The following is a 14,115-nucleotide window of genomic DNA, read 5'->3' as shown; positions in this document are numbered from 1 at the left end:
TCTAGCTCTCATTGACTGTTTTTTTAAGTCTAACCACCTCATAAAGGATCCCTGGCCAACTCATAATTTTTATATTTCAGGTTTATGTATTATTATTATTATTATTATTATTATTATTATTATTATTATTATTATTATTATTATTATTATTATTATTATTATTATTATTATTATTATTATTATTATTATTATTATTATTATTATTATTATTATTATTATTATTATTATTATTATTATTATTATTAGTAGTAGTAGTAGACGATATTTTTATCATTAAGTGCTATTTTATTTTTAGCTATTTTCATGTTTCACTTTAGATAAGGTGGAGGGGTGGGGCCAGCTTTACATGTATTCTGCTAATCTTGCTTTTCTTTTTAATTCTGGATTATAAAGTTGGTCATATACTTGCTTGTAAGGGCACATCTTAGTTTAAAATTTTTTTTTTTAGGGTTTTAAGCTTGACCTCATTGATTAAGCTTATATAGATAAGTTACTCCCACCTCCTCACACACACACACATGGACACCTACATGAGCACTAGTCATCAAATTGTAGTGTTTAGTTTAGATAAATGAAATGTAGCAGCTTGTGACTGTATGAGTACTTCCGAATTGAAGGCCTTGAACCACTGTGATGATTCAGTGTCTATCATCTAGAATGTGTGTGCATGCGTGTAATGATGACTGTGTGTGCCTTGTATAGAAAACAGTTCAAGGCAGGCCTTAGGCTGTGTGATACTATATACCACTGCAGCCTGTGGAAAGTATTCTTTGAAGCCTAGTACTTACTCTGTTGGTCTCTTTGTCGAACCACTAAGTTATGGGAACGTAAACACACCACCATCGGTTGTCAAGCGATGTTGGGGGGACAAACACAGACACACAAACATATACACATGCATACACACATATATACATATATACGACGGGCTTCTTTCAGTTTCCGTCTACCAAATCCACTCACAAGGCTTTGGTCAGCCCGAGGCTATAATAGAAGACACTTGCCCAAGGTGTCACGCAGTGGGAATGAACCTGGAACCATGTGGTTGGTTAGCAAGCTACTTACCACACTGCCGTATTCTCTTCTCATTGTTGTGCAGTTACAACTCTGATTGAACAGACTTATTCTTCCTTTCACTATTTATGGTAAGGAATTGTACCATTTTGTGGCACTTATTTACAACTAGATGGTCTGTGCTGTTGATAAGTAAGTTGGATATTATGTTTTTGCCAACCACACCACATAGTTGCAATGGTGATAGCATACTAGCTTTGGATAATATGACTAATAGCTTACTACATTAATACCTTGTTGTTCTTACTCTCCATACTAAAGCACTGAACCCTATTTCCCCCCACCCCCTTGCTCCCAACTATCTCTGTTATTCCACTTGGCAGCAGTACAAGTAAGAACAAAAAGAATGATTTACTGAAGGAATAATGCACTAACTGGAGGCTGACAGCTACATTGTTGATTTATAGTTCCATGCTCTATTTCTGGGATTTGATTTTTGGTGAGTGAATGACTGGATATAAAATAGTATAAAACTTTGGTGATTTCTTCAACTATTACCACTTAAGTATGAATATAGAAAAACAAAACAGATTTTGATTAACGCTGAGAGAAATCAATTTATTCAGTGTTTTCAATTTAAGAAGCCTTAACACTGGATAAATAAAATGTGTCTTATAGATATGACTCATGAAATCTGAAATCTATCAAATGCTTATATGATTTGTTTTGATTTTGATTATATATTTTTTTATTTTATAAAAGTGTTAAAGGAAATTTATTGAAAAACTTGCTCTCCTACAATTTTAGGTAATCTCTTAGGGATTAACTGTTATCTACCTTTTAGTTAATGATAGTCTATTTTCCTATACAATTTAATCTCTTGCTGGGTTTTAACGAGGCTAATAAACACTGCTTGGTTTTATTTATTACCATTTCCTTGTCTCAGAAGCATTAATGACTAAAAAATATTTTTTAAATTAAAGAAAAAACAAACTAGTTTCTTTAATACTTTGGATAAACTCATGACAAAACAATAAAAAATTTTTGAAACATGGTGATATATAATGGTGATATTTCTTGACTTGAAAAGAAACATCTAAAGTTTAGTGTTTATTTATCTAGTTTTCTGTTCATTTGGTTTACTTTGTAGAAAAATATGTGCATGTAGATATTCTGTACATGCATAACAAATTACTTGTACAATGGTGCACTTGTGCATTCTTTTAAGTTCTGAGTTCAGATACCAAATGGGTTGGCTTTTTGCATTTGTCTCATGTTCATCATTAAAATATAAGTACAAATAATATACTGGAAATAAATGACTTGATTTTGCTCCTACTTTCATAGATGCATTACCTTGTTGCAGTGTAAGAAATCATTAATTTTTGTCTTCTCTCTTTTCTTTTAGTATTTGTTTTAGAGATTTGTCCTTTGACTCTTCAGCATCTAAACCAACCATATCCAGCTTCTCACTCATTCCCTACAATGTCATTCTAAAAATAAACAATATCGTGAAACCATGAGATAATTCAGAATTAATTCAAAATATTGTGAATATATGTTTTATACTTGATTGAATAATCTAAATGCTAAAGAAAGAATGGTTGATTTTGTATATTTTTATAGTCAGATTCTTTGCTGTGAATTGTCTGAAATTAAATAATTCATAATTCTTATCTCATGTTTTTCCCTTTCTTTTTTTTTCTTTTTTTTTTCAGATGGATGAACGTAGAGTTGCCGATTATTTTGTGGTAGCTGGACTACCTGAAACACCTTTACCACTGGAAGAATCCACAAATGAAACCATTATTAAACCAACACATAAACAAGATCCAATCACCGACATATGTGTCATCAATAAATCCTTAGCTGAAAAAGAACCGAAGGGTTATGTTTGTCTTGAGCGAACGCAAACTGGCTTTCTTGCAGACCTTAACCATGGTAGCATCCGTTGTTCAGAAATGTACATTTGTTACCGAAGAGGCAGGGAGAAGCCACCATTAACAGATATTGGGTAATTATCTCTTTAAAAAATTTTTTTTTATTTTCACTTGTCCCTCTATCATACTTTAACCTTTCATCACCCAGCATAAAGCCCCCTCCCTCAACGCTATACCTTCTCAGCCATGGATCTTGTCTTGTGAGTTACTTGGTGACCACACAAGTGCCAGTGTCATGTGAAAAAGAAAGCATCCAGGCCACACTCTGTGAAGCAGCAGCTGGCATCAGGAAGGGCATCCAGCTATAGAAACCATGAGCATATGTTAGAGCTTGGCACAGTCTTCCCTCTCACTGACTCCTGTCAAACTGTCCAACCCATGCCAGCATGGAAAATGGATGATGATGATGATGATGATGATGACATACACTTACTACAGTATTTGTTATTCTAAGTGAGCAGATTTTACTTCCATTTGAGACTTTGCCACTTCAAAGTAATATTGATGATTTCAAAATGAGACTTTGCTCTTTCAAATTGGGAATAGCAATTTCGAAAAAAGATTAACACAAAAGGCTTTGTTTTATAGAAAATATAACACTTCAACCTCATTTGTAATGTCAAAATGGCCTGGTTAATTATAAGTATTCATCAACCAAGCGCTGAGACAAAAAGCTCATATGGTTGTAATATCTTCCGTTTTTTTAGGGAGAAATATAGCAATGGCTCCCATTGCTAATCTTCTGAGAATCATATCTTGGGTGTGTGACTTTTCTAACATCTGCAGTATTGTTAACTACTTCTGCACAAGTATTTGGTAGGATAAGTTCCAATTTTAGTGCACTTACTGTGTATGAGAATCTATGGAATTAAGCTTAAGCAAATATACTGGCAGACATTTCAAACAGCAATTATGAATACCTTGATTAAAAACTTGGAGAAAGGTTGCATTGTTGAACATTTAATATTATTCCTGATATTGAAAATGTTTAGTGAAGGCAACTAAATGAGGAGAAGAATAAAAATTGAATGAAATCCTGCATGGGAGACATGTCAACTCCACATGCCACGGTTAAGGCTATTTTATATCAGAGAGCAGTGTACAGAGAGTGTACAGTAGGTCCACTCCACACACTACAATGGCACATCTCATTCTTGTGATCTGTAGGCTTTCATGTTGAGAATCTCCACATCATTATCATCAGAAGTATTCCAACATCTGATTCTTTTGTTGCTGTCAAAGGTTGGACAGTTCAGACATTCAACAAACATATAGCTACTTGTTTCTTGCATTTTATTTGTATGTGTGTGTGTGTGTGATCAGCATGGCTTGTCATCCTTGGATCTGCTTTTGTCACTGTTCTGTGTCTTTCACAAGTCATATTTCTGTCTAAATATTGAGGATTTTAACTTCTTTTTTTTTATTCTGCAGTGTTTGGTAAAATAAGTAATAGAAATATACTGAGCTACTGCTCTACCAATATGCACCATTCTTAGTCATTGTTAAGAAAGAAATTATTATAAGCATTAGAGAAAAACATTTATAAAGTACTGAGTAAATGTGTAAGATTGTACATTGGTTGGCATAGGAATGGCATAATTTATTTTCTTTAATAGTAGAAATAATGTTCCAACTCCTTCAACAGAATTTTCTTTATTTGCCATTAGTTGTTTAAAGATAAACTACATTTTTTTTTCCTATGTATAATCATTTCATTTATTCTTTTTTGTTTTTACATATTTTTTTCCCACTTTTTTTCTTCTTACAAAATGTCTTCAAGAATTAATCTCATCTCAAAAGATTCTCATTAGGGAGTGTCTATTTATTCTTTTACTTGTTTCACTCATTTGACTGGCCAACTTTCGATGGTGGTTATTTTATTTCCATTATAAATGTGTGCATGGGTATAGACACTCGTGCATATATATATATATATATATATATATATATCATCATCATCATCATCGTTTAACGTCCGCTTTCCATGCTAGCATGGGCTGGACGATTTGACTGAGGACTGGTGAACTGGATGGCTACACCAGGCCCCAATCTGATTTGGCAGAGTTTCTACAGCTGGATGCCCTTCCTAATGCCAACCACTCCGAGAGTGTAGTGGGTGCTTTTACGTGCCACCGGCACAAGGGCCAGTCAGGTGGTACTGGCAACGGCCACGCTCAAACTGGTGTATTTTACGTGCCACCTGCACAGGAGCCAGTCCAGCGGCACTGGCAACGATCTTGCTCGAATGACTTTTCATGTGCCAGGAAGGCAACGCTGGTAACGATCACGCTCATACACACACACACACACACACACACACACACACACACACACACACACACACACATACACACACGTGTGTGTGTATAATTTTTTTTATCTATAAAGATATGGAAAATCACAATTTAAATAAAGGACTCAGTGGTAGAGAGGATGTTTATAGGAATGCTGGCAAATTTGCAATCTTTCATTTGCAGAACTTAACAACAACAACCCCCCCCTCCCTCTCTCTCTCTGCACACACACACACACACACACACACACACACACACACAGTGTCAGGGTTTGCAAATCTTTTTGAAACTAAGTTGGATGCTCTTCCTGGTGTCAACCCTTAAAGTTGCCTTTTATGACATGCAGGGTTAGGGTGTACTTATTTCAGCATTAAAATATATTTCCTTTGTTGTGTATAAACACACACACACAATCTATGTACACATTCATGCTCATACATATTTGAACGTATGAATGGTTGTTTAGAAATGTAGTATTCCAGGCTCTTTCATTGATTAAGTTTCACAGCAGTCTTTAGAAAATTTTGCAATTCAAAGTTATAAAGTTTTTATCTTTTTTTTTTTTTACTTTTTTTGTTTACTTTTTCACTGTAAGATTCTGAGTCTACTGGCTGCTTAGATTTTGTCTGATGGTATCAAAGCAAATTGCATGATATGTGAATGTGTGTTTGTGTTTCTTTCTTCATCTTTGTATTGAACTCAAGTATCATTCAGACATCTTATGAAAATATTGCTATTTTCTTGGTGTATTTGTTCTGGAATGTTTTTACCATTTTTTTTTCTTTATCAGTTTCATTGATTGTTGCTCAGAAAATAGCAAAGTGTAGGTCTAATTAAAAACACCATAAGGATAACTATTCTTTTTTTGTTTATTTCTTAGATTTTATGGATCAATTACTCCACTTGCTTCTCTTATGTTTCAGCTGTCAAGTTTATTATATTCTCTATTTGAAGTGAGCTTATGGAGTGACAGCGTGATCTCTCTCTCTTTCTCTCTCTCTCTCTCTCTCTCTCTCCCTCTCCCTCTCTCTCTCTCTCTCTCTCTCTCACTCACACACACACACACACACACACACACACACACACACACACACACACACACACTCTGTATATATGTTTGGCCATGATTTTATTTTACTGGTTTCAGTAATCAGACTGGGTTACTGGCTTCAATTAAATCAACTTTGGTATTTGTTTAATCAGCCAAGAAAAGCTGAAGTGGACCTGGTTCAGATTTGAACTTGGACTGTGTAATCGGGGCCATCTTAAGGTATGGGAACCCTTCCCCATGGCCTGGCATGTTTTTGTGGAAGATTAGAAACAAAGGACACAGCTCATATGGCTATGATGGTCATTTACAACCGAAATACAATATGAAGGCAACGAAACACGGACACATTGGTGCATGAACATATCATTATCAACATTGCTTTAACATCCAGTATTCTATGCTCGCTTGGTTGGATAGTGTTTACTGAAGTGTATCTTTTCCATCAGTGACATCCTGATTCCTGAAGTGTATATTTCCCATCGGTGACATCCTGATTCTCATGAAAACCTTGCATTGCAATCTAGAATTCCTCATACTTTTGATCCTCTTACTTTCATTTCTCTTCTAGCAATCTAATATTTTTTATTCTCTACCCCCCCCCCTATTCGGCCACTTTATTACTCTACTCTGGCTGAAACTGTGCACCCTCTACAGATTTAATCTACAGCTCAAAGTAGATTATTCTCTCATTACAACACACAGTTGTCTCACCTCTGCCTTCCCATCCTGGCATTTCTTTGACTGTACATCTTCCCAAGGGATTTTTCAGTCTTTATACAGGTCCTTCTTCAGAGTCTCCTCTGTCTCTGTCAAGCTCTTCCTCTGATATCACAGTAATCACTACTCTTTTAAAACAGATGTTTCACATTTGGAAAAATGATTTGGAAGGAAATCATTTTTATTCCACTCGAGGATCCTATTGCTTTACTAATGAATGTTTTAACGTGACCATCCACTCTGTTTGGTTTAGTTTTGGCTGATGTGGTTGCTCTTTACAGTTGTTGATCTTTTACTTCATTGATTTCTTAGCTGCTGTTTAAACAGCTGACATTGTATTGACTTGGCCTAAATTAAACCAGTGTTTAAATGGACAGATTTCAAAAAAAAAAAAAAAAAAAAAAAATTAAGTTTTTCTTTCCATTTTTTTTTATACTTCAATGTTTTACATCAAATTTTCCTGTCTCATAGGCAGGATATTCTAGCTATTTTATTTTTAACAATTGTTTTCATTGTTCAGTGATCTTTCCCTTATAAACCACTCAACTGTGAATAATGAAACCCCTATGTGGTTGCTGGACCTCCTAGAAATAACCCAGATGAGTGAGTGCAGCACTGTGCACCATGTCTTTGAACAGTATCCAATCCTCTTCTGCTCCCTTTATCCCAACATCAAGTTGTTGTTTGGGTTCTCGCTCAGGTTCTGTTTCATGTTTGTGCCATTCCAGTTTGTTGAGGTTGAGTCACTTGCTTGCTGGCTTCCCTTGCAGTCGCCACTTGGGCTGAATGTGCCTGTTGAGTTTTGCAAGGATGTGTCTATGATCTTTCCAGCCTTCTGCATCACACATCCCGCCTGTCCCATCTCTTGACCATGACAGTCAATTAGATGTCAATGTTTGCTGCATGGATGTGGCCAGGATGTCTCTTTGTAGTTGGGCCAGGTCAAGTGCTGCACAGGTCTTCAACTGTAGATGACCGTTGCTGTTGTTTTTGCCGACTCTGTTTCTCTCAATAACTCCGTCCCATATCTGGTAGTCTGTACCAGCTGTGGTGTTGAAGTTGCTAAGAACAACGAGCTTGTCCTCTTTCGGCACAGCTGCTGTGAGGGCTTCCAAATCATAAAACTTGCCTTTGACTTCCTCAGGATTAGTCATGGGGGTGAGAAGTAGGCTTTTCATGTGACACCTTGGGTTTAGGATCTCAGTTCTGTTGTGGTAGGCAGGTCTCCTCGAGTACAGGAAGGAATAATTTAGCAAAAGCCTTAGCGCAGGGTTTAAAAGGGTAGACACACAAAGCATGAGTGAATCAAGGAGGTGCATATGTGTGACCTTGGAGAAAAGTAGAATGCAACCTTACAACCTGCCAAAAATAGAAGCTGTAGTAGTAGTAGCAGCAGCAGCAGCAGCTGCAACAGAGTCACATAGTAAAACTATATGGCATGGCACTGTAGCAATCCGTATATTTCTATTTCATAATATTTTAAATATGGTGTAGCATGTATCAATCAGTATTCTCCTTGAAATGCTACTTACTGCATAACAAGTCTCACCTTTTGTACGTGCTTTTAGACTGAAATGAGTGGCATTTTGTGTTAAGAGTTCTTGCATTCCACATGACTAAAGAGCCATGTTCTTTTTTACAAAGAAAATATTATTACATTACTAATGGAAAAAGAAACCACTTGACTTGTGATTTTCTCCTTCATGAAGTGCTTTTCAATATTTCCTGATTTGGTGCATCTTGGAAATTTTCTTCTGTTTGTTTATTATTTTTGTTGAGTTGTGAGTTACAGAAACTGCATAACATCAGATGAAATGCTTTTGCAGCATATTTGTTATGTCTCACTATGTTCTGAGTTCAAATTCTATTAATATCGTTTTGCTTTCCTGAGTTTATAAAATAATTATCAATCCTGGGGATGATTTAATCAATTACACACACCCTGCTCCCAGATTGTGGTTTTGTCCGAAAATTGTTGTTTTAGAACAAGATGACAGAAACAGCAGAGCACCAGTGAAAATGTTTTGCAGTATTTTGTTGTATTCTTTTACATTCTGAATTCAGATTTGACATTATGTCATATTTGCTTTTCATCCTCTTGGCTCAATGTTTTCTTTCCCTGCAACTATCAAATCACAGCCATTTAACTGTTAAGTATTTGAACCAGCCATATCGACCTCAAATATTCGACCTGTTTTATGTTCAAACTGTCCAGATTCAGCCTTTCACACTTACCCTACAATATCATCCTGAAAATAAACAATCATACCATCAAAATCTCAAAATTATGAGATAATGCATGATTAATTGAAAATAATCTGAATATAACAAGCATTACATTTGACAGAATAATGCTAGAGGTTAAAGCTGGTCTCAGAGATCCTGTGAAGGTAATAGGCTTGACCATTCCTTTAGACAACACAAAGACAAATATATAGATGTTCACATTTATCTTGTTGAGTAATTCTCTGTTTCTGATTTCTCAATAGCACAACTAATTTATCAGCCGTGCTTTAGCCTGAACCATGGTTGAAACATCTCTGAAAAGGAGTTTACATAAATAAATTTAATTTATTCAGTATAATTTTTATATAATCTTTTCGTTTTTTTTTTCTTTCTATTTTTGCAGAGTTTTATATGAAGGGAAGGAGAAACTGATGTCAGGTTGTGAAATTGTTCATACGACTGCACATGGTCATTCAGCCAATGTTAATAATAGCAATAGTAGCCGTATTTATATCACATACCGAAGAGCTTCTGATATGGCTTCCAGTGATACTTTAGCTGTTGTTGATATTTGTATCATACTTACCAATAAGGTACAGTTGTACTTTGTTTTCTTTTTCTTTTTTTTTTTTTTTCATTTTTACATTTATTCGCCATGATAGTAAATGTTGGGTCTACAAGCATACTCATTCATTATACCGATTCTCTCTCTCCCTCCGCCTCTCTCCACCCACCACACCTCTTGCTCATTCATATGCATTTACACACTTACTTATACATACCCACAACCTCATTCATTCATAAGCACATTCACTCATATATTCTTGTGCATGCATGTTTATTTGTTTATGCAAACACTCACACACACGCTAACTTATTTGAAGCTAAAACTTCACTCCGTGAACTTAACATATTGAAGGTGATTGATGTGTAGTTGAAATTCTTTTAACGAGTGCAAAAGTCGTTTGCTTGCCTGCCATTATAGCATGGGTCAGTTGTCAGCTACTCATGGCAGTTTGACAAAAATTACCACCATAATTAGATTGTTTTAATCAATTTAAAAATTACACAAGCCACAAAATTATCACAACAGAAAGTAATAACACTGCCACAACGAAGTAGTTTAACAACAGAATGAAAAAGCCCTGCAAATTTATAATCAGACCCACATAGAATGTTAATCCTCCATGTATAAAAACCTTTTAGAATTTCATTATAAATTCACCACCAACTATGAAATCAACAACTAGGCCAACAACAGAATCACTACAGGAACACTTTATTTGATAGAAACAGAAGGTGGCACTCTGGCAGAAATGCTTAGCGGTATTTCATCTGCTGCTACATTCTGAGTTCAAATTCCGCTGAGGTCAACTTTGCTTTTCATGCTTTCGGGGTTGATTAAATAAGTACCAATTACACACTGGGGTCGATATCATCATCATCATCGTTGTTTAACGTCTGCTTTCCATGCTAGCATGGGTTGGACGATTTGACTGAGGACTGGTGAAACCAGATGGCTACACCAGGCTCCAATCTGATTTGGCAGAGTTTCTACAGCTGGATGCCCTTCCTAATGCCAGCCCCTTGTGGGCAGTAAAGAAATAAGAAGCAGAAGTTAATTGTCCCTTAAAGCAGCAGCCCCCATTCATTTTTTTGCACCACTAACCTGTTTCATGCAAGACAATTTTTCCAGTGACCAGGGATCACATGCATAGCAAAACACAATAAAATGCATAATATATAATTTAGTTATTACATATATTGTACATATGTGATGCAGAAACCCTCTGCAGACTGTGATAAATAAAATAAAAATAAATTTTTAAACTCATTCATTTGTGAGGTCCGGTGTTTGGAAACCCCTGCCTTCAAAGATGCCTTTACCATCTTAAAAGAGAAACGAACACATAAGATAGTGTACTCTTGGATACTCTTTAAAAGGGCAGTCACAGCTGGAAAACCATCTATATAGGTCTACTCGATTGAGGTTTACTTGCGGCTAAACAACCAGCCTCAATATGATGCATACTGGGAAACCTTTTTTGTTTGTTGATGAATTCTGAGTAAAAAGTGGAAAGAATAAGCATTTCATTATCAGCATAATTAGTTACCATGGATCTGGGGTGCATGAGTTAATGGGTTTATACATTCTAACCATTCTGCTCAGATTTAGGACTGTGGACAAGTGGATGGGTCAGCAGTATTCTGTCTCATAAATAGCTAATTCTTAGTCAAGTTTACAAAGAACCTGTTAGAAACATTTAAGGAATTTAACCTAAATACCACCATTAAAACAGATTTAAGTACCATTAACTTTTTAAACATAACAGTTGTTTTTATAGAAAGCCAAATAAATACTTATGTATTGATATTTATAACTCTTATTTACAATCATTAAAAGAAGACATCTAGTCAGTAACATTAGCAAGAGGTTTGTCTCATATAATCTGACGAAAAAGATATCTATATGGGTTGAATGGTATTACAATGATGGACTGAGAAAAGTCAGATTTAAAGAGAAACTGGAATACACACACACACGTATCATCATCAGTTTAACATCCACTTTTCCATGCTCAACTGTTTCCAGGCAAAGGTAATATTTCCCCATGATCAGACACAGAAGATTGCAAATGAAAGACACTGCTTATATGGCAGTGACACTCATTTACAGATGTCACCATCATATAAGATGGTTACACACACACATACCTACATATGTCATCATCATCATCCTTTAATGTTTGTTTTCCAGTCACTTGCCCAAGCTGTCATGCAGTGGGGCTGAACCCAAAACCATGTGTTTGGAAAGCAAGCTTCCTACAACACAGCTTTGCTTGCACCTATGTTATACCTGTCTGTGCATGTGATGCAAAAATAATGCATGCTTGTATGTTCAATAACAAAATCCCCAACAACAAAAGTACAAAGGTACAAGAATCAGTTCCATTTACCTTTTAGCACCATTCTAACATCTAGCATAGCTAGAACTTTCTTAGCATTGATCAGAAACACCTTCACACTAACTATACCTATGTTAACTGTTTGACAAGATCACAAAGAAGTTAGGTATAGGTGTATAGAAAACAACAATATCAACAGTGCATCAAGGATCAAGTCAAACCTGCTACTAGAATGTGGCGACTGTAGCACATTATTTTCTCTATTGAGTGGAAAATGCCTCTCCAGGCACAGTTTATCTGAATGAGCACTCTGTCTGAAATGACAAGAATTCTACCACACTATGGAAGTACATTTGGTGCTTGAAAGAGCAAAATTGAGGATTTTCACCAAGCTCCCCTTTTCTTGTGCATGACATCAGGGATAGGCAAGTCTTCAACTTTTGTACTCATTAAAAATTTGAACACCACCCCAGTTCTTTGAAGAACATACAAGAACAAAATGTTCTGGGTCATAATGCACTGAGGACTTTAAGCTTTGAATAATGAATTGGCTTTATTTTATAAATCACATTTCTTCTGTCTTTCTCCTGTTTGTGTAAGGATGTCTATTCTCTCACACACATACAGAATCATTTTTACATTCACTTTTCAAAGCTTACATTATTTGAACAGGACTTTAAAACAATGTCTTATGGCCAGATACCCTTCCTGACACCAAGCCATTAGTTACTTTTTATGACATACAAGGATATTGTGTATTTCAAAACTTCAGGGATGTATACAGATTTATGTATGTGTACACACACACACACACCCACACTTGTGTAAATATGGCATATAGAGATGTATCCTGTAAGGTGATATGTACATGTTAAAATAACTATTGCAAGATGAAGAGAGTTGGTGGAGTAATTCCATTTAAGGTTTTGTTATTTTATAAAATGACTGTTAAAAGTATGGCGAATGGATAGAAGTATTGATATCATGAAGTTATGATAGTTAAACTAGCAGGTAAAGAAAAATTATCTTGTCATAGTCCATGGCTTTATTATGTTACTACTTCCTTGATAAACAAGAAGTAGAGATTTACAAATACTTACAGGTTGAAATCAATGTTATTTTGCTATGAATGCAAATCTTTGTGCGTGTGTGTGTGTATACGCACGCACATATACATTCAAATAGATGCATGCTCACACACAACAAATTTTCATGCACACACACTCACAGACTTACACATGCATGTGCATATAAGCACACTCAATATGCACACAAGAACCACTTTACTGTTAGATCCTGAATTGTTAAAAATAAACTGATCTTGACGTTATTGTGTACCTAGCATTGATAATTAAGAGCTGGGATGGTTTAAGATGATAGGGCAACAGATAAACAAGAGGTTGAAGGTTCAACCTTGGTAGAAGGTTCATGTCATTTCATGTCATTATGAGGGCGTATTCCATCTAACTGCTAAGGACAAACAACAGAGTAAGAACAGGTCACGAGTATAAATAAATGCTTTATTAGTTTGCATTGCTGAGTCTAGTCCTTCTTATGGATGTTACCAGAAGATTTACTGGTCTCCCTGGAAGGTGAGCTAGTCTCACTTGGCAGTCAGTAGAGCTAATCATTCTTTGATACCAGAGATCATAAAGCATCAAAGTTGCAGATCAGTAGAAATCCTTGGAACATTGGATGACAGAATATCTTACAGAATTTATTCCTGTTCCTTGGGTCCTGAGTCTGTTTCACCTTTCATTTCATTGTTTGCTTTCAAGCAGAGGACCAATAGAACTGTGCGAGCAGTGACTGATGCTTTATTGACCCTTCCAGGGGCCAACTGTTGGTTGAATTCATACTGCACATCTCAGCAAATGTTGACCAAATATTTAGATCTCATCCTGCTTTTCTCCATTGTTATAAACTTCATTATTTTTCTCCATTTATAAAGCCAGTTAAAAACAAAA

At 35.7% G+C, this 14,115-nt stretch overlaps 1 protein-coding gene across 4 annotated transcripts in view; it reads left to right on the top strand.

Moving 5' to 3' along the window:
* The window catches only part of LOC106876754 (C-myc promoter-binding protein), a 128,566-nt gene that overhangs the window by 69,714 nt on the left and 44,737 nt on the right, over window positions 1–14,115 (top strand). For all 4 annotated transcript variants that reach the window (XM_089360813.1, XM_089360811.1, XM_089360815.1 and 1 more), the window contains exons 3-4: window positions 2,733–3,028; window positions 9,646–9,835. In XM_089360813.1, coding sequence (XP_089216939.1) covers window positions 2,733–3,028; window positions 9,646–9,835 — 486 coding nt within the window. The remainder of the gene's footprint in view (window positions 1–2,732; window positions 3,029–9,645; window positions 9,836–14,115) is intronic.

This window comes from Octopus bimaculoides, chromosome 12, assembly GCF_046866305.1.
Source record: "Octopus bimaculoides isolate indiv1 chromosome 12, ASM4686630v1, whole genome shotgun sequence".
Classification (NCBI taxonomy): domain Eukaryota; kingdom Metazoa; phylum Mollusca; class Cephalopoda; order Octopoda; family Octopodidae; genus Octopus; species Octopus bimaculoides.
This window is presented reverse-complemented; position numbering and strand designations above follow the sequence as displayed.